Source organism: Dasypus novemcinctus, chromosome 9 (genome assembly GCF_030445035.2).
Source record: "Dasypus novemcinctus isolate mDasNov1 chromosome 9, mDasNov1.1.hap2, whole genome shotgun sequence".
Taxonomy (NCBI): domain Eukaryota; kingdom Metazoa; phylum Chordata; class Mammalia; order Cingulata; family Dasypodidae; genus Dasypus; species Dasypus novemcinctus.
The window spans coordinates 118,161,081-118,180,081 of record NC_080681.1 but is presented as its reverse complement, the minus strand read 5'-3'; the positions used below and the strand labels follow the sequence as shown (position 1 = coordinate 118,180,081).

The window sequence follows — 19,001 nt, the reverse complement described above, 5'->3', positions numbered from 1 at the left end:
AAGGCTGAGCCATCCCCAGCAGAGACCAGGCCAAGTTCATCCAGGTGAATCCACCACTTTAATGTCTCCAGAGAACTTTGAGGGCAATGGAAGGGGATGTGAGGAGGGGGTGTAGGCTCCCTGGGGTGGGAAGCAGGGGCACCCAGGAAGTAGGTCAGAGAGGGAGGGAGGGACAGACTCTCCAGCCAGAGACAAAGACATCCTGGTGAAGAGAGCTGGGGAAGGGTGCTTATCGACCAGGAGAGGCTCCCCCAGATTTGAGGGGGGCCAAAGCACAAGGGAGTGGGAGAGGGACCAAACCCCCAAGGTCAAGGTGGCGTCCCGTCCCACCCTTCCTTTTGTCTGTCTGGGGCCTGTCACTTCCCCGGCTGGCTGCGAGTCCTTGAGCTCGTGGATGGTGCTAACTGGCAGGGGCAGGTGTCCACCTGAGCCAGGTAAAGAAGGGAGAAGGGGCTCATGGTCCCCAGTGCTGGGGGCAGCTCCACCGAGGCACAGAGTGGTCCACAGGGCGTGCCGGCCCTCCCCGCTGCTGCACCCACCCTGTGCCTGCCCCGATGGGTCATGGGAGGCCCAGCCGGTCCCGGGGTCCTGCGGTCCCCAGGCTGCTTGCCAGAGTCTCAGGGCTCAGTTATAGAAGACCTCGTCCTCCGACAGGGAGCCGCTGTCCAGGGAGGGGAGGGAGCCCTGCGAGGGGGCCCCCTCCTCCGGCTCCGGGCCCCCTGGCAGCCGCCAGCGCTGCTGCTGCTCCGGGCTGGGGGGCTGCAGGCCAGCAGCTGTGCTGGGGGGCTCCTCGGGGGAGGGCCAGCCATCGGGGGAGAGGCCGGGGGAGGAGAAGGCCAGCAGGCTGTCATCCAGCGAGGGGCCGCTCAGCAGGCTGTCCTGAAGGTAGAAGCTTTCCAGGTCTGGAAAACCAATGAGGGGAGGACGAGGAGATGAGTACGAGGGAAGGCAAGGGGCGGAAGGCTTGGCTCCAAATCTTGCCAAGCTGCGTGACCTTGGGCAAGTCGCTAAACTTCTCTGAGCCCCCATTTCCTCCCCAGGGTTTGCAGGAATGGTGGTGGCCGTGAGGGAGGTGGTGAAGACAGGTGCACTCTGTGAACCGAGACAGGCAGGGCTCTTCCCGGGGTCCCCGCCCTGCACGGTCCTCTCCCCGGGCAAAGGAGGATTCAGACCACGTGTGCAGGTTTCGCTCGGACTCAGGCTCCTTGAGACTCTCCACAGCGACCCAGGGCTCTAGAAACGTGTGTGGCTGCGCCTGGTTTTAAGGTTCAGATCCTGGCTCTGACATCTCTGGCAGGGGGGGGGGCAACTTTCTGAACCGCCCGCTGCCTCAGTTCCCTTGTTTGTAGAATGGGGACAATGACAGGACCTACTTCCCAGGGCGGCCACGAGGATGATGTGAATAGCGCACGCGCAGCACGAGCACAGTGCCTGGCACCCGGCCAGCACGCCAACCACGGGCCCTACTAATATTCTCTCCTGTATGTTTGGCACCCTCTCCACGGGTCACCCAAGGATCCCTGGTCCCATTTTACAGATGAAGACACTGAGGCTGAGGGACGGCAGGGGCGTGTCTGAGGTCACACTGCGTTTGGTGGCCGATCCGGGCGTCCAGCCTCAGCTCGGCCCCACCCACCCCACCCTGCCACCCCCTCGGGCTGTACCCTGCAGCTGGACGACGTCCTGGGGGCTGTCCCCAGGGTGGAGCTCCTCGTCGTCCAGCGAGGACCAGGCGCTCAGCGTGGCCTCTGTGATGGCAAACTGCTCGGCAACCCCTGTCGGGGGACAGCGGGGGCAGGGGCAGGTCTCAGGGCCAGGCTGGGCTGGCAGGGGGACAGGCTGGGGGCCCGGCTGCCACCCTGTGCCCCACTGACCCCTTAATGTCCCCTCCACCCCACACCCACATGGCTCCCCAGCCAAAGCCCTGGGCCCCGAAGCCCCCAGCTCCACGCCTGCGAGCCCTGGCCGGTGCCCCCGCCCCCCGCCAACCTGCGGCAAAGCGGGCCTCGCGCAGCTCGTCCGGGAGGCAGCAGTAGCGCTCGTCCTCGGCCGGCGACAGCTGCCAGCCCGCCCGCTGGGCGCTCCAGCCCTTCCACTCGATGAGGTGGGCCACGCGGCCACGCGCCATGGCCGTGGGCTTGGTGATGTGGTCCTTGATGCTCTGCACCACTCCTGGGGCATCGAGGGCCAGTCGGCGGCTGCCCTGCCCGCCCCCCCCCCGGCGCTCCCAGTGCCCACCACAGTCCCGTGCCCCCTCCCAGCCCTACGGCCCCATGTGACCGAGGTGCCTCCCTGCCACCTGCCACCCCGTTCCCTTCCAAAGCCCTGCTCCAGGTGGGCATTCCTGCCCGCGGGGTGCTTCTTTCCCCCTCCCGCCCTTCCCCTCCTGACCTTCCTGCCCAAGGAGAGCCCCTTAAGCTTGTCCACTCATTAACAAGTGCTACGAGGGCATCTCCTGTGCCAGTGTCGGCTCTACTGAAGGTGAGACCTTGGTGGAGCAGGCAGGGAAGCCTTCCTGGAAGAGGTGGGACTGGACGTGGGCTTTGCAGGACGGGCTGGGTTTGGAGAGAGAGGAGCCTGGACGCCTTTTCAGGGATGAGAGGAGGATGGGTGCATGGAAGGGTCTGGTGTGATTCGGGACTGCTGGAGGTGAGACACGGGGGTGAGGCCTGGACTAGGGTATCAGGAGAGGCTGGGGAGCCGGTCAGGGGCCAGCCTGGAGGGCCTGGCCAGGGGCTCAGGAGCTCTCCTTAGAGCCACGGGGAGCCACAGCAGGATAAGGAGCAGGAGAAGGGCAGCGTAGACCTGCTGATCAGGAAGAGCCTCCCAGTCTGGGGATTAGGGGGCCGAGGGTGAAGGCGGGGAGGCCCCTGGGGCCATGGCGGTGGTCCGGCTGGAGGCAAGGCCAGGGCTGGGTGGGTGGAGAGGAGAGGGTGGGCGAGCTCCTGCGAGGAGACCCGTCGGGTGTGGAAGGTGACGGGAACCCAGCCCTGGGCGACCCCAAAGCCACGGTATCAGGAAGAGCAGTCTGAGAAAGACAAGGTCCCTCCAGATCAAACTGGCAAAATGGGGAAGGGGGGTGGAGGGAGAAGGGGAGACATCGCCCTTGAGTTGGGGAGCGCTGGGAGTCAGAGGGGCCGTTTTGGGGGAGGTGGTGTTTGAAGGGCAGGTGAGGTGGAGAGCAGGTGCTTCCAGGAGGCAGCAGGCAAAGGGAGGCAGGAAGCAAGGGGCCTGCTGGGGAGGCACGGGGACAGCCAGGGACCGACGATGGCAGAATACGGAATTCCACCTTGCGGTAAGAACGGTCCTGCGGTGCCAGCACAATCCAGAGCGCCCCGTGGGGCAGGCCGGGAAAGAGCGGACTCCTCCTGCAGCCCACGGTGCCGGCCCCTGCCCCGCCCTCACCTGCTCCCCTCCCTCCCCTCAAGTTTCTCTCGCGACTCCCGCCCTCGATAAATCACTTGCACACCAATTCCCATCTCAGGCTCTGCTTCTAGGGGACCCAGCCTAGCCTCAGGGAGGCCACCAGGCAGACCTGAGAACCCCGACAACTTAATCCATGGGCGTCGCTGACACCCCAAAGCACAGCCTGGAACCTGGCAGTTTGCAAACGTGCGCCCCAACACAGCTGTAATCCCTCCAGTTGCAGTTCAGCTTTGCCCCTCCCACAGCTGGGGCCATGGGGTGGGGGCAAGAGGGGGCAGCTGGAACCTACCCACAAGGGACGAGGTGGCCAGGGCTGCCACGTTGTAGTTGCTGGAGCAGGATCTGGAGTCGGACAGGTAGCCGTTGGTGGTCTGGAAGCACCTCTGTAGGAAGGGACGGCAGGGCGGGCGGGGTGGGGCAGACCTCCCTGACGACCCCCCCCCCCCCGCCATCACCACTCCCATGACCCAGCACACCCCAGGGCCCCTGGGCAGTGGGCAGGGACAGGGCAGGTAAAGCCAGGGAGGTTGGTCCCCATCCCACCGTTTCATCACGCAGCCCCTCTCCCAGCGCTGGCAGGATGGGGTGGCCAGGCCAGGCAGGTGGCAGGGAGGGCAGTGGTGTCAACTGTGGCTGGCTAGACCGGGGCAGGCAAGTCCACTGACCTGCCAAGGATCCCAACAGAAATCCATCTGTTTGTCCTGCAAGAGGAAAAAGAAGGTGAGGCAGCGCCCGGTGCCCTGGGCCAGCCAATGGCAGAGTCCCAGAGCCCTGGGGCCCTGGGTGCAGTGGGGGGGTCAGCCTTCGTACTCTGTGAGGCCAAGGTCTGCCCACTTGTGAGTTGTGCCTTAGTGTCCCCTGGCGCGAGGAGAAATGGGAGGGAGGCAACGGTGGCACTGCCAGGGGAGGCAGTTGTGCAGGGACAGAGCAGACCTGGAGCAACCTCGGAGGCAAGCGTGGCAGTTAGGCACCAGGATTTGGGTCCCCTAGCAAGATCTCCCTCATCTATCTGGACTGAGAATTCCATTCCTTTTACCCCACAGAGGGCAGTACAGGCTGCTCTGGAGCCCTGGGCTGGGAGCAGAGCTTGTTATCTGCAAGGCTGAGTTAATTTGGGTGGGGTGGGCCTGCAGTGTGGGGCTCTCTTTAATAAACAAGCCTGAGCTATTCCCTGGATGCCCAGAACAATTCAGACCCAACCTTAGGGTCCTGATCCCACGGGAAGTCGCCTAGTCTGGAAGGGAGGGAAGGAGAGTGGAATAATTTCTGCTCCCGTCGGGGACAGGAGAGGAACCAAGGCGCCCGGGCCAGGTGGAGGTGGGAGTGAAGAGTGACCACTTACCTTGCCAGTGACGTGGTCTGGAGCAATGGTGGGTGGGCCGCTGGAGGGCGGGTCTGGGTTCAGGGGGGCTGAGCCCTGGGGCCTGGGGCAGTCCTTGTGGGCACTTGTGAACAGATCTGGAAAGAAGGCAGGAGGAACTTGCAAAAGCCCAGCACTCTACTGCCTTCAAAGCTTCTCCAAACCAGCCCGGAGAGAGGGCCCCTGGTTATTCCCATCGTCAGTTTATAGAAGAGAAAACAGACACTCGAGTCCACAGCAAGAGAGGGGCTTGCCAGACCCCCTCCTGCTGCTCCCCGCACAGGGAAATACCCTATCTTCTCTTGATTCCATTTTGACTGTCTACGTCCGCCCTCCAGCACTTTCTTGACCTCGGGGAGACCTCCAATCCATCGCCTACTGGCTTGCCACCAGCTCCTCTTCCTCCTTCCTCTGGCAGGGAGGCGTCCTGGCCCATCTTCTAAGCGCTCCGGCCCCCTGCACCGGCTCAATCTTGATTTACCCTAAGCCTCCGCCTGCCGTGCCTGAGGGGCTGAGTTCCTAGAGAAACTCGCCCGGCTCCTGATAACTTGGGGACCCCCAGCTTCACACGGGACAGGGCTGGGGTCCTCCCACCCTCCTGCTAAGTCAGCTTCCCAGCAGGCAGCTGGCTCATCCCGCCGTTCCTTCTCAAGTCGCCCACACCAGTGCCCCATTTCCCAGTGTCTCCCCATCCCTCAGGAGCCCTGGGGGCCTTTGGCCGGCATCACCCCTATCTTCCTACCCCAGATCATTGCCCTGCCTGTGTTCCGGCCATGACTCTACTTCCCCTCATCTAGCCAAGGGAGAGATGTCCCCACTCTAGCCCAAGGCCAGCTCCTCCACAGGCACCGCATCCCGCCCTTCCAGCTCCCAGGGGCTCGGCTGTCTCTCCAGCAGCACCACTGCTTCACTCTCTGCCAAATCATTCCACCAGCGTCCAAGAAACCCAAGCATCTCCCATCTTGTAGGAACCTTCCCCTGACCACCATTTTCCTCCAGCTACTTGCCTATTCCCCTGCCCCTCTTCTCGGCCAGACGTACAGAAAGAGTGATGAGCCACCTCTCCTCCCTCACCGCCCGTTTCTTCCTCCACCTGTTCTAAGAAGTCTTACTGGCCCTTGTTGAGCCGCCATAATTTCTGTATGGTCAAGGCCAGCTGTCACTTCTTTCTTAACGTCCTTGGTCTCTCAGCAGCTCATGCACGTTGCTCATTCTCTTTTTTTTTCCTTCTACATTTTATTTTTTCTATTGTGGCAACATGTATGTAACATAAAATTTCCCATTTTGGGAAGCGGACTTGGCCCAGTGGTTAGGGCGTCCATCTAACCACATGGGAGGTCAGCAGTTCAAACCCCGGGCCTCCTTGACCCATGTGCAGCTGGCCCATGCGCAGTGCTGATGCACACAAGGAGTGCCGTGCCACGCAGGGGTGTCCCCCGCGTAGGGGAGCCCCACGCGCAAGGAGTGCACCCCATAAGGAGAGCTGCCCAGCTCGAAAGAAAGTGCAACCTGCCCAGGAATGGCACCGCATGCATGGAGAGCTGACACAACAAGATGACGCAACAAAAAGAAACACAGATTCCTGTGCCGCTGACAACAACAGAAGTGGACAAAGTAGAAGACACAGCAAATATACACAGAGAACAGACAACTGGGGTAGGGGGGGAAAGGGGAGAGAAATAAATAAATAAATCTTTTTTTAAAAATTTAGCATTTTAACCATTTTTAAGTGTACAATTCAATGCTGTTAATCACATTCACAGTGTTGTACTACCATCACCCTTCTCCATTACCAAAACTTTTCATCACCAAAAGCACAAACTCTGTTATACAATAACTCCCCATTCTCCCCCCACCCCCGCGTCCCCCCCACCCCCACACAGCCCCTGGTAACCTCTGCTTTACTGTCTCTATGAATTAATTGGTATATTCTAGATATTGCATATAAGTGGAATCATACACTATTTGTCCTCTTGTGCCTGGCTTATTTCACTTAGCACAATGTTTTCAAGGTTCATCCATGTTGTAGCATGCATCAACACTTCATTCCTTTTTTACCAGCTGAATAATATTCCATTGTATGCATGTACCACATTTTGTTTATCTATAAATCTATAAATGGGTATAGCCGTTTGATATGGTTTATGAATTCCAAAAATAGATATTGGATGATGTTTGTAAACTGGTCTGTACCTGGGCATGGTTAAGTTATGAATAGGGCTTTGATTGGGCCACATCAGTAGGGCGTTGAATCTCTGGTGGGTGAGGACTCACAGATAAAACTACAGGCAGAGCAGAGGAGTTAGTTTTGAGGCTGGAGTTTTGCGCTGAAGCCTGGGAAGTAAGCACACAGAGGAGTGGAGCAGCTGAGCCCAGAAAGACTTGAGCCCCAGGAAGAGAGGAACCCAGGAAGCCTGAACCCTTGCAGACGTCGGCAGCCATCTTGCTCCAAAATGTGGGAATAGACTGTGGTGAGGGAAGTAACTTCTGCTTTATGGCCTGGTATCTGTAAGCTTCTACCCCAAATAAGTACCCTTTATAAAGGCCAACAGACTTCTGGTATCTTGCATCAGCACCCCTTCGGCTGCCTAATCCACCTTCTGGCTGTTGTGAATAATGCCGCTGTGAACACTGGAGTCTAGGTTCTGTTTGAGTCCTTGCTCTCAGTTCTTTGGAGTAGATACCTAGAAGTAGTCACATGGTAATTCTACCTCCTGCCTCCCTGCACCACTCTCTGCTCCCGCCGTCCCTCCCACCTCCCTGGCTGCTCCTCCTGGTCCCCTCTGCTGGCTCCTTCCCCCCTCAGCCCCTGGCAGCCTCCCCCACAGCTCAGTCTTGGGGCCCTTCTTGCCTCCATTCTCTCTCCCCAGCCAAGCTCATGTGTCTGCTGAGACGCCCACACCCCCACCTCTAGCCCTAACTGCTCACCTGAGCTCCCGATAGGCACCTCGAACTCGGGCCCCACAGAACTCCCAAATCCATGTCCATCCTCGTCTGTCTTTCCAATTTTAGACAATGATACATCTGTCCATCCAGTTGTACCAACGTTCCCCCATTGCCCCCTGGAGCAGTTTGATATAATTGATGAATTCCAAAAAGAAATCATGGATTATGTTTGTAATCTGATCTGTACCTGGGCACGGCTGAGTTATCACTAGAGCGTGGAGGCCCCACAGATAAAAGGCGTGGCAAAGGACAGAGTCGGAGCTTGATGCGAGGGTTTTTGATATTGGAGTTTGATGCTGAAGACTTAAGCTGGAGCCCCGGAAAATAAGCTCACAGAGGAAAAGAGAAGCAAGCCCCAGGAAGAGAGGAAGCCTGAGCCCAGGAAGATGCAAGCCCTGGGAAGAAAGGAACCTTGAAGCCAGAGAAAAGCAAGCCCCAGAAACATAGGAACCTAGGAAGCCGGAATCCTCGCAGACGTTAGCAGCCATCTTGCTCCAAAAAGACTTTGGTGAAGGAAGTGACTTATGCTTTATGGCCTGGTATCTGTAAGCTCCTACCCCAAATAAATACCCTTTATAAAAACCAACCGGTTTCTGGTACTTTGCATCAGCATCCCTTTGGCTAATATACCCCCCCAACCCCATCCATCAGCGAGCCCATTGGCTTTCTCTCCAAAGTCTATTCCAAATTTATCCACCTCTGCCGCTGCTCCCCGGTCTGAGGCACTGCTGTCTCCCATCCGAGCTGCAGCAGCTTCCTGTGCCTTGGCTTGCCTTGCCCGCCCTCAGTTCCTCCCCTCTCCCCCTGCTCCCTCTGTCCCTGACACACTGGCTTCCCTGTTGCTCCTCAAATGGGCCCAGCTTGCTCTGGTCTCACAGCCTTTGCCTTGCTGTTCCCTCTGCAGGAACACTTTTCCCCCAGGTCTCCGGGAACATATCCCTTAACCTCAACGCAAGGCCACCTCCTCTGAGGCCCTCCCTGACCACCCTCTTCAGTGCTGCTCTCCCTGCCCCACTCTGGCCACAGTCACCTCGCCCCCACAACTCCTGCTTAACTTCCTGTATGTCCTTGTGTCACCACTCTGACATGTCCTGGTTTTTATTTAGATGCTCACACAGCCCCGCCTCCCATCATGAGAACAGAGACTGTAGCAGCCTCACTCACCGCTCTGTCCCCAGAGCCCAGATGCTGCCTGGCGCACAGTAGGTGCTCCATAAACATTTGTTCAATGATTGCTGCCTTGTTGCTTTACAGCATTTAGCACAAGGTATCTTGGTAGAAATACCTGAGTGGGAGCTCCTGGAGGGCAGGGGCTGCATCCTGTTCACTGATGCACCCTCAGCATCAGTCACACAGTAGGTCTGCATATTTATCAAGGGACTGAACAAATGAGCGTCTTTTCCGCTAACTGGGATTCTTAGACTGAATTCAAGATGACCCCTCCCAGAAGATACCTGTTAATATCCTTATCCTTTATTTCATCGGTACATTTATAGATTCATTTAAAAATATTAGCTGAGCACCTACTGTGTGCCCGGCACTGTTCTGGGTACTGGGGACACAGCAGGGACCAAGACAGAGAGGATGCCTGCCTTCACGGAGTTGACATTCTAGGGGGAAGGGAGGCAGATGGTTAAACAAGAACTCATAAGTGCGAAAGACTCTTTCGATGGCAAAAAAAAAGCCACAAAGGAAATAAATGCGGCGATGGCAAGAGCATGACTGGGTGCTTAGAGCAGCCAGAGAATCAAGAAAGGTCCAGCTGTGTGGAGACTGGGGGATGATCATTCACTCATCCTTCATTCGTTCATTGGCCCCTGAGCGTCCACCTACTGCCCCTCGGCGCTGTGCAAGCGGCTGGGGACGCGGCGTGAGCAAGGCTTGGTCCCTGCCCTCAGGGAACGCTCAGTCTGATGGGGAAAACCAGCAGAGCCTCCTCCAGGAAACAGAAGGCTGAGCCGGGGGCCCGGGGGTGCTCTGCTCCCCACGCACAGCCTTTCCCCAGTGTGATGGTGCAGAATCTGCCTATCGACCTGGAGAGGGTGGAATCTGTGGCTCCTCCTCATAGAAGAGGAAACAGGCCCAGAGGAGAAAGTCACCTGCCCCGGCCACGGCCTGCCTGTCCAGCTCCGAGGCTCACATTCTCTCTTCCCAAGCTCAAAGGGAGCAAGCAGCCCTGGTTGGGGACAGAATGCGCAGGAAGGCGGCGCCGGGAGGAGGGTGCTCGAGGCAGGGAGCCCAGCTCGCGCCAAGCCCTGGGGTCTAGAGGGGAGATGCGAGGTGTGGACAGCCCTGTCCCAGGCTCCAGCCTCAGCCCGGCCCTGGCTGCCGGCTCCCACCACCCTCCCACCACCCTCCGGGTGGAGCTGGACCAGCTGACAGGACGGAAGCAGCAAAGGAAGCCCCCCGACTGCAGGGCTTCTTGGAAGAAGATGAGCCAGGGAGGGTCTGCGGGCGGGAGGTGGGCGGTGCCGGGGACCCCAGGGGCCGAGCTGGTGGGCAGTGGAGAGGGGGCTGAGCAGGGACCAGGAGAGGGTCGTGGTGTTTCACAGGGTGGTGGGCACTGCGGGTTAAAGGGCTCCACCCCACCCCCTAGGACCCCTTTGGATCTCCCCATCCCCTACCACCCCCTACCTTCCCCCAGGCCACGTGCTTTGCTTCCAACAGGCAGCTCCCGTGACTCTCTCTGTGGGGGCCGCCTTCCGGCTCCTGGAGCTGAAAACGCCGGAGAATTTACATTGTCCCACCCCCCACCCAGAGTGGCTCTTGTCAGTGAGCGGCAGCTGTGGGACCCCAGCTGCGAGAGTCCCCCACGGGAGGTCCACACCCTCCCTTGGCTCCCTATCTACCCACCCTCCTTCCCACGATTTCCTGGAAGAATTCCTCATCTCCTGTTTCAGCGTAGGCTTCTGAGGAAACTCAGGCGAGGCTAAGGTTCCCGAGCCAGGCTGTCCAGTTCGAATCCCAGCTCTGCCCTTCGCTACCTGCCAGGCCTTGAGCAAGCGGCTTCACCTCTCTCAGCCTCCATTTTCTCATCTGTGAAATGGGCAGCCGAGGCGGACTTTTCTTTGTCAGGAATTGTCTACTCGGATCCAAAACTGAGTACAAAGAGACTCTGAGCCCACTCCATTTTATAGAAGGCCACTGTCGGGGGGCGGTGGGGGGAATCTGGAAGAACAACTTCCACAGGGGGACACTGAACTGAATGAGAGATGACGTTTTCATCCAAACGGGACTGGACGTAGGTATTAGTCAGCCAAGGGGGTGCTGATGCAAAGTACCAGAAGTCTGTTGGCTTTTAGAAAGGGTATTTATTTGGGGTAGAGGCTTACAGATACCAGGCCATAAAGCATAAGTTCACCAAAGTCTATTTCCACGTGTTAGAGCAAGACGGCTCTGGACATCTGCCAGGGTTCAGGCTTCCTGGGTTCTTCTCTTCCCAGGTCCTGCTTCTCTCCAGGCTCAGGTCCTCTGTTTTCTGCACAAGGTCAGCTGTAGACTATCAGGTGAATGGCTCTGTCTTTCTCCCCAGGGTTTCTGCCATGTCTAAGGAGCCATCTCTACTCCTCTGTGTTCTTCTCCTGGCTCAGGTCCTCTCTTCCCGGGGCTGGCTTCTCTTTCCTCTGTGTGCTTACTTCCCAGGTCTCCAGTTCAAGACTCCAAATCAAAACTCCAACATCAAAATCCCTCATCTCTGTCCTTTGCCACGTCTTTTATCTGTGAGTTCCCACCCACCAAGGGGCAGGGACTCAACACCCTGCCGATGTGGCCCGATCAAAGCCCTGATCATAATTTAATCATGCCCAGGTACAGACCCGTTTATAAACATAATCCTATATCTATTTTTGGAATTCATAAACATATCAAACTGCTACAACTTAGTATCTGGAAGGACCTAGAGAGTTCTAGGATCTCCCCAAAGGTCTGTTAACAGGCAGGCACCAGAGGGGGACTCCAGCAAGCCTGTCTGAAAGCAGCCGTCGGGGAAAAGGCAGGCAGGGATGACGACGCTGGCCTCCTCCAAGTTCAGAAGCTCAGTGGCCTGCAGGCCAGGGTGAGAGCAGCCCGGGAGCATGGACTGTGGGGGGCAGAGCCCCGGGCTGGGCCCCCTGCAGCTCTCAAGGTGTCTTGTGCTTTACTGAGTCCTTGCTCCATTGCTGGGTGACCCTGTGCTAGTCCTACCTGTCTCTGGGCTTTAGAGTCTCCACCTGTCCAGCCCCCTCAAAAGCAGCGCTCGAATCCTGGGGTACACCCCTCAATGGGCCATGCAATCAGTTTACTAGGGTCATACTTAAAAAATAAACAAAACAGAATAGAGTGGAAAATAGCCCATACTGCAGTGTCAGGTAAGCACTGTTTCACGGAGCTTCTGTTTAAATTGCACAGACATGCACACACACGTGCAGTAAGAATTTTCCTTGTGGGCCCACTGGCTCATGATGCAAAATGTGTTTATTCCTAGGGGTCCCAGACCAAAAAGTTTGAGTCACCATGCTTAATTCTGAATGCCACGTGCACAAGCCGGGCCTGCCCAGGGTGGCTGTGGCTACAGGTTGCCCCTGGGAGCTCTGAGAAGTGTTGGAGTATCTCTAGGGCCCCCGGTGGTTCCCAGAAGCCGTTTTAAAACTCTCCAGCCGCACAGCAGGCATGAGACGGGTGGGTGATTCCCAAGGCCCAGGCGGGGCCGTGACTTGAACAAGGTCGTTCGTGCAGCTGAAGGTGGAGTGGGAGGACTCCTGGCTCCCAGCCCCATCCCCCAGCCTGCCTGCCCCCCCCCCCCCCCCCGCCTCAGTTGGGGTGCAGGTGTCTTCACCAAAGTGGCCTTCTCCCCCTGAGGACTTTGGCCCGTGATGTCACAGGCCGGTTGCCACGGAGATGTCAGGTAAGGAATGAGCCCAGGGTGAAATCACAGGCTGCTCTTCGCCCAGCTGGGACTGGAGGCCCGTCACCACCGGCAACTGGAAAAACACCGCCTTTCATGGGAGTGGGGGTGGGGGGAGCCTGAGGGGCCCCCGGCCTCTGCTTCTGCAGCCACTCCCCTCTCCCAAGGGGGCTGGGGGGGGCACCTCCTGCCTTTCCCAGTCTTTATTCTCCTCCTCTGACCTCAAGATCTAAGGGCCCTTTCTGAGACCTGCTCCCTCCCCCACCTCCACTGGTCAAAGGGGTGGCAGGCTTCTGATTGCCATGGCAACCTGGAGATGGCCATCTGGATCCTTGGAAGAGAGGGGGGTGTCATCTAGATGTCTCCTCCAGCCAGACCTTTCTCCTGTGCTTCTCATGGATGCTTCCTGCTCTCCCTGTGCCAGCTCCTTAACATCTGCTTTACAGTCAAACCACCCAGGAAGTTCTTCCTGGTGTCTGACTCAAACCCCTCTTGCTGCAAAGCTCACGCACTGGTTTGTTCCTTAGGTGACTCTGCAGCATAACTCCTCAGGCTCCTTTCCCAACTTCAGAGTCATCCAGCTCCTTCAGCTGCACTTTGGAGCGCCACGTCGCCGCCCACTAGTCGCCTTGGCTCTCATCTCCCCCAGAGTGTCTCCCAGGGCTCTGAAGCCCGGGAAGGGAAGGAGGGCCCAGGTTTCAGCCTGCTCTTTCCCAGGAGCCCGGAGAGGGTAAGCCTCTGGAAATCAAACGGCCTCTGAGCAGGGGCCTGCGTCCAGAGCCCCTGCCACCAGCTGCAGGCCTCTCCTCGCAGCTTCTCGGGCACCTGCGGCTGACCATGGGGTGGGCCTCCTCCAGCCACCACCGCCCAGGCGGGCGCTGCCCAGCTGCGACGTGCCGGCACCGACTGCTCCGACGATGACACAGTGGACGAGGTGTTCTGCTCACGGTCCCTGCCCTGGGTGTCAGTCCCAAGTTTTCACCCCAGCTCTGGGGCCCTGGGCATGTGAGCTGACCCCTGTGAGCGCCCGGATAGGAAATGAGGTAGCCACACCCGGCGCGGCAAGCACTCCTTAGATGGCAGCTGCTCTGCTCCCTGCCACCCCCGAGCCCTCAGTTTGTCCCCTCTGGACAATGGAACAGATTCTGGCTGGTCACTCCCTGGTCCTGTCCCCAGGCTGCACCCGGGCCAGTACCTCTGCAGAGCGAGGCCGCTGAAGGCAAGTGCTCAGCCTCTCTGCCTGGTGAGCCCTGCCACGGGGCAGGCCACAGAGCCCGGCAGACGCTGGACCTGGAGTGACCGACTGCCTCCCGATGCCCAGGACAGCTGTCACAGGGCACCAGGGCTGCAGGAGCCAGCGGTATCTTCAACGGAGGGTTGGCGCAGCTCAGAGGCACCCAAGCGGGGGTCTTCACATCCCCAAGCAAGGATAGAAGGAGACAAGGGTCCTCTCCAGGAGCTTCCCCACACCCCAGCCCCTTCCCACTTCCCTCGGCCACCCTGTGGTCCAGCTCTTTAAACACCCAGCCCTAACCTCACCTCCTCCAGGCACCCCGCCCGGACTGGCCTTAGCTGAATACGGTTACGCCGTCACCAGCAGCCCTTATGGGCACGGTTCGGCCTGCAGGGAGTGATCTGCAACCACCATTGATTGGGCACCTACTCTGTGTCAGGTACTATGTAAGGTTTCTTCATCCACTTTCTCTCATTTAACCTTCATATCAACCGTGCACAGTAGGTATTATTATGCCCATTTTACAGATGGGGAAACTAAGGCTCGAGAGTTTAAATTTCTTATGTAAGGCTGTCCAGCTAGTAAGTGGCAGAGCTGGGGTTCAAACCCTGAACTGTCTGAAACTCCAAAGTTGTGCTCTCAGCACTAACCAGTGCTGATATATACCCCAAGGGGAGGGCAGCGAGAGACCTGGAGCTGGAGAGAAGGGGGCTTCCCCTCTGCCCACGCAGCTCCTGGCAGCGCGGCCTCGGACGTCTCCCCCTCCCCGTGTGGAACGGGAGCTAGGGAGGGCGGGAAAGGCTCGGTCTGGCTTAGGAGAAGTGCTCAACCAGCAGGAGCTCATGAGTGAACAGATACGAACCCAAAACAGCTCCTGAAACAGCATCTGGCGCCTTCATCTGGTCCCGATCACTTTCCCCACGTCCTTAGCACCTCACATGCCTGCCACCCACTTCTTTTCCCACAAGACAGGATGGGACTCAAAGCCTCCCATCCTGCACAGCTCCTGCACAGAGGAGTCTTACAACGAGAGTGACAGCTGACGGGGTGGAGTGCCCGCGACATGCCAGGCGCTGGTCTGGTGCTTTCGATGGACCAAGGCATTCAACTCGCGCCGCACTGTGGGTATTCCCACTGCAGAGACAAGGCCACTGACGTTTATAGCTTCAGGGCTAGCAAAGGGTGAGGTGGGGATTCAAACCAAGGCTGGCCAGCCTCAGAGCCTGCGTCCTAGCCTCCCAGGCCTGGCATGGAGGTGAACTGCTGCCCGGTGCTGGGGCCAGGTAGTTCTCCTTGTACCTGGTGGTGCAGGCTTGGGGCTCACTCGTTCGGGCATCAGCACGGGGAGGCTTGTGAGCCTGGCCTTCAGACTGGGTACACGACTCGGGGAAGCATTTGACGCACGGAGGCCGGTATTAGCTTTTGGCACAGGTGTGGAGCCCAGGTGGGCGGCTAGGAAGCCTGGGGGGCCTGCAGCTTGTGGGGAGCAGGACAGCTGCCAGTACTGGGACGAGAGCCGGCTGTGGATGTGGCGGGCCCAGGCTCTGCAATCAGTGTGGCTGGGTTCAAATCCTGCCTCTGCTCCTTCCTAGATGTGGGGCCCTGGGCCATCGCCCTCTGCTCAGCTTCCCCATCTGTAAAATGGGGACAATGATAGTACATAATCTGAATTAGCTGGTTATGTCTAGAATTTTCAGGACAGTCCAGGGTCATCACTCAAAAAATATTAGTGGCGATTAGAGAGGCAGGGTGGCCTCATGCAGTCACCCAACTCTCTGGGACAATATCATGCCCTGCCCAGCAGCTCCTCGTGTCTCCTTTTACCTGTCTCCAAATGGCCTGGTGCATATTGAGACTAAATGGCCTGAGACCAGCTTGGCACACACAGCTAGCTCTGGGAGTGGCCCAGGCTGCAGAAGGAAGGAAGAAGAGTGTGTCTTGGGCTGGAGTGACCTCAGACAGGCCAGGCAGGGGGTGCCGTGGAGGGAGGGAGCACCGGGGAGGGGCGTCAGGGCTCTGGGGCCCAGCCCTGGCCTGACACTGCCTTGGCAGGTGTCCCTTCCCCTCTGGCCTCTGTATGGTGCCCAGTGGGTCTGCAACTCAGGGGCTGGGGAACCACAGCGCCTGGCACAGATGGCCAAGTGATGGGGGAAGGGACAGTCACCGAGGAAACACTAGATCTCAGACCCCCACTCCCTGAAGCCGGTCCCTCCCAGAGACCAGCCTTTAGGGTTTCTGGAGACACTGAGAGCCTGTGATTCCTCAACAACCCTAAAGCCTCATTCACTCTTAAAGCTACTTCCCCTCTGAGCAGGCTGCAGGGACGCACAGGGACGCGGTGCCTGGCACACAGCAGGTACCATGTCACTCTCGGTTTAATGAATGAATAAATGAATGAACCTCCAACAGCCTGACCGCCCTGCTCCCTTCCCACCCACCCGACACCCTGCGGAGATATCCTGAGCCATTTACCTGGGTGCCCCACTTGACACCTGGGCAGGTGAGCAGAGCCCCTTAGAGCTCAGAGGACTGGAGCAGGGCAGTGCTCCTTCCTTGATCCCGGGCCCAAGTATCCTCTAGGGCCTGCCCAGCCTCTCCCCAGGCCTGTCCATCCCACCTGAGAAAGGTGAGCGGGGGTGGTGGGTGGGGTGGCTGCTCCCCAGGACCTGTGGCTGGAGTCAGCAGGTTTGGCCTCAGGCTGCACAGCCCCCCACGGCCTGGGCCACTCCCAGCCCCGCCCCCTGCCCCCATGGGGTGGGAGCTCCAGGAGAGAACGGCTCAGCCCGAGCTCCGCAGAAAGCTGGAACACTGGGGCTGGAGGGGAGGGGGGCTCCAAGGCCAAGAGCAAGACTCACCCCCACACACACACTCCCATGGCTGCCCTGGGCCCCAGGCCTCAGCAGTGCACCCCAGCTCTGCAGGTGCCACCCTGGGGAGAGCAGTGGGACTCAGGACCAGGAGAAGCATCCCACCCGGTGGGGGGGGGGGCTCAGGGACAGAGAGGCAGGCCCAGGGGTTACGGAGAACCCCAGCTGTTTGGGGGGGTTGGGGACAGTGTAGGGGAAGGTAAACCTTTATAACCTGTTCACAACCATTAACCCCTTCCTGCCATCGCGGTTCAGGAATTCTGAAGGTAAGATGGGGCCTGGGGAGAGGAGGGAAGGAGCTGGGCTGGTGGGTGAGCCGGCGGGTCTTGGGGTGTGTGGCGGGAGCGTCTGTTCTCCGGGTGCCCCTCAGCCCCTCCAGGGGAGCCAGCGGGGATCCGGAGCCTCCCGCTCCTCCAAGCGCACCTCAGGGGCGTGTGGCCGCTGGCAGGGAAGTACGGCGGAGGGACGCTGCGTGCCACCTGCCGGCAGCAGGGGAGGCCGGCGGACGTGACCTCCGCGCGCGCTCGCCCTGGGCCCCCAGGCGCACCGTGTCCCTGGGGCCCGGCAGGCCGGGAGGGGCGGGTCGCCCCCCACCCCCCACCGCACCCCCAGCTGCCTCCGAGCGCCCAGGGGAGCGCGCGCGCGTCCTCAGCGCGGGGACCCTGGCCCCCGCCCGCCCCGGCCCGCGGCGCCCTCACCTCGCGACACGCAGGAGCCCATCACGGGGCCGCGGGGCCGGGCCTCTGCGCCTCGGGTGCGTCGCGCCGCCGGGCGCTCATGTCGCCGCGGGCCGGGGGCCGCGCGCGCGGGCGGGCGTCCTGGCCGAGGGCGGCGGGCGGACGGGGGGCCCGGCGGGAAGGGCTCGGCTCGGCCTCCGCTCCCGCCCCGCGGCCGCCGCCTCCTGCGCCGCGCCCGCTCCTGCCGGCCGCGCGTGGTACCGCGGGGCGGCGGCGGCGCGCGGGGCGGGGCGGGGGGCCCGGGGGACCCGCGGGCGCGGGGAGGCGCCCCCCCATCCCGCACCCCCGCGCCTGGAGTCGCCCACCCGGCCCGAGGGCTGGGGAGCGGGCGGGGCCTCTGCCCTCAGACCCCCGCGCCACCCGCTGACTCGGGCTGAAGGTCAGCGAAGGGGCTGTGGGGGCGGGGAGAGTTCTGGCCACTGAGGCACAAAGTAAACAGCGTTAATTTAATAATAATAATAACAAAGACCACGATGACGGCCAGGCCCCCGACCCCCACACAATGGCTCCATTCTCCCTCTTTCGTAGAGAAGGAAACTGAGGCTCACGGATGGCCGATGCTTTGCCCGAGTTCCCTTAGCTGCTAAGGGACGGGGGACAGTCAGCGCCTCGTTTGGGGTATGCTGACCCAGGGTGGGAGTTCCAGGGTGGGCACCCTGCACGAGTGGCCTCGCTGCTGGGCACGAGCCAGCGCCCCTGCAGGGGGCTCCAGGGGAAGCAGGGCCACCTCTCCCCCGGGTGGAGAGGCACAGAGGCAAGCGGGGGTCCTTCTCCCCGCCCGGGGATCCTCTCTCATGGAGCAACAGGGGCACACTCCGATCACTCGCACACACTTACACACTTGCACACATGCTCACACAAGTGTGTGCACGCGCGCACACACACACTCACCCAGCTCCCGGGGGCGGAGACTGGAGGCCCCTCGGCAAACCTGCTGGTGCACGCATTGCGTCACGGTGTGCAAAGCGCCCGCTTTCACACCCACTCTGCTCCATCCTCACACCTACCTGTGCCCCAGGCGGGGAGGGCGGCGGGGCCCCTCACAGGCTCCCCGGTTCCCTTCGCAGAGGTGACGAAGAGGCTGAATAAGGTCCGGGCAGGGCGCAGCGCGGTGCCGGAGGCTCGGCAGGGCAGGACGGGGCCCAGGTGGGCTGCTGGGCCCGGGGCAGCTGGGGTGGGGGGTGCCCTCTGCCATGCCAAGTCTGGTGGTGGGTGGCCCGGCGCCTGGCCCTGGGGTCAGCAGCCTGGTGTGCACAGGCTTAGCCCACACGAGCTGTGTGACCGTCAGCATGTCACCCCACCTCCCTGAGCCTCGGTTTTCTCATCTGTTAACTGGGGGTAAAAATCCGACCTCGTGAGGATTTGGGAGGTAACAGATGCAAAAGAACGGGCACATAGTAGGTTCTTATGACTAAAATGAAATAGTAATGGTGGGAACAGGTGTGATGGATTCTCTCCTCTTCGCGGAGAAGCCTTAAGAACTTGGGCTTGGGTGGCCAGTGGGTATTTACGGGGCACCTGCTATGTGTCCGTCCTCGGGCCAGTACTG

General features: G+C 59.9%; 1 protein-coding gene across 1 annotated transcript; it reads right to left on the bottom strand.

Annotated features, from left to right (window-relative positions):
• Positions 1-39: 39 nt before the first annotated feature.
• On the bottom strand, positions 40-17,554 carry FAM131C (family with sequence similarity 131 member C). The gene is made up of 7 exons (XM_004479284.2): positions 17,414-17,554; positions 4,769-4,884; positions 4,092-4,127; positions 3,716-3,809; positions 1,990-2,172; positions 1,665-1,775; positions 40-902 (listed from the first exon to the last, which is right to left on the bottom strand). Exons 1-7 carry the CDS (start codon positions 17,433-17,435, stop codon positions 625-627), a joined length of 840 nt encoding a protein of 279 aa, XP_004479341.1. The 5' UTR covers positions 17,436-17,554; the 3' UTR covers positions 40-624.
• Positions 17,555-19,001: the final 1,447 nt, after the last annotated feature.

What these genes read in the sequence shown, in the direction of transcription:
- FAM131C (XM_004479284.2), bottom strand. Translation starts at nt 17,435, where the DNA reads ATGGGCTCCTGCGTGTCGCGAG. An exon ending in GGGCTCCTGCGTGTCGCGAG is followed by an intron (nt 4,885 to 17,413) that starts GTGAGGGCGCCG and finishes CCTTCTTTCCAG; the next exon opens with ATCTGTTCACAAGTGCCCAC. An exon ending in GGACGTCGTCCAGCTGCAGG is followed by an intron (nt 903 to 1,664) that starts GTACAGCCCGAG and finishes TTGGTTTTCCAG; the next exon opens with ACCTGGAAAGCTTCTACCTT.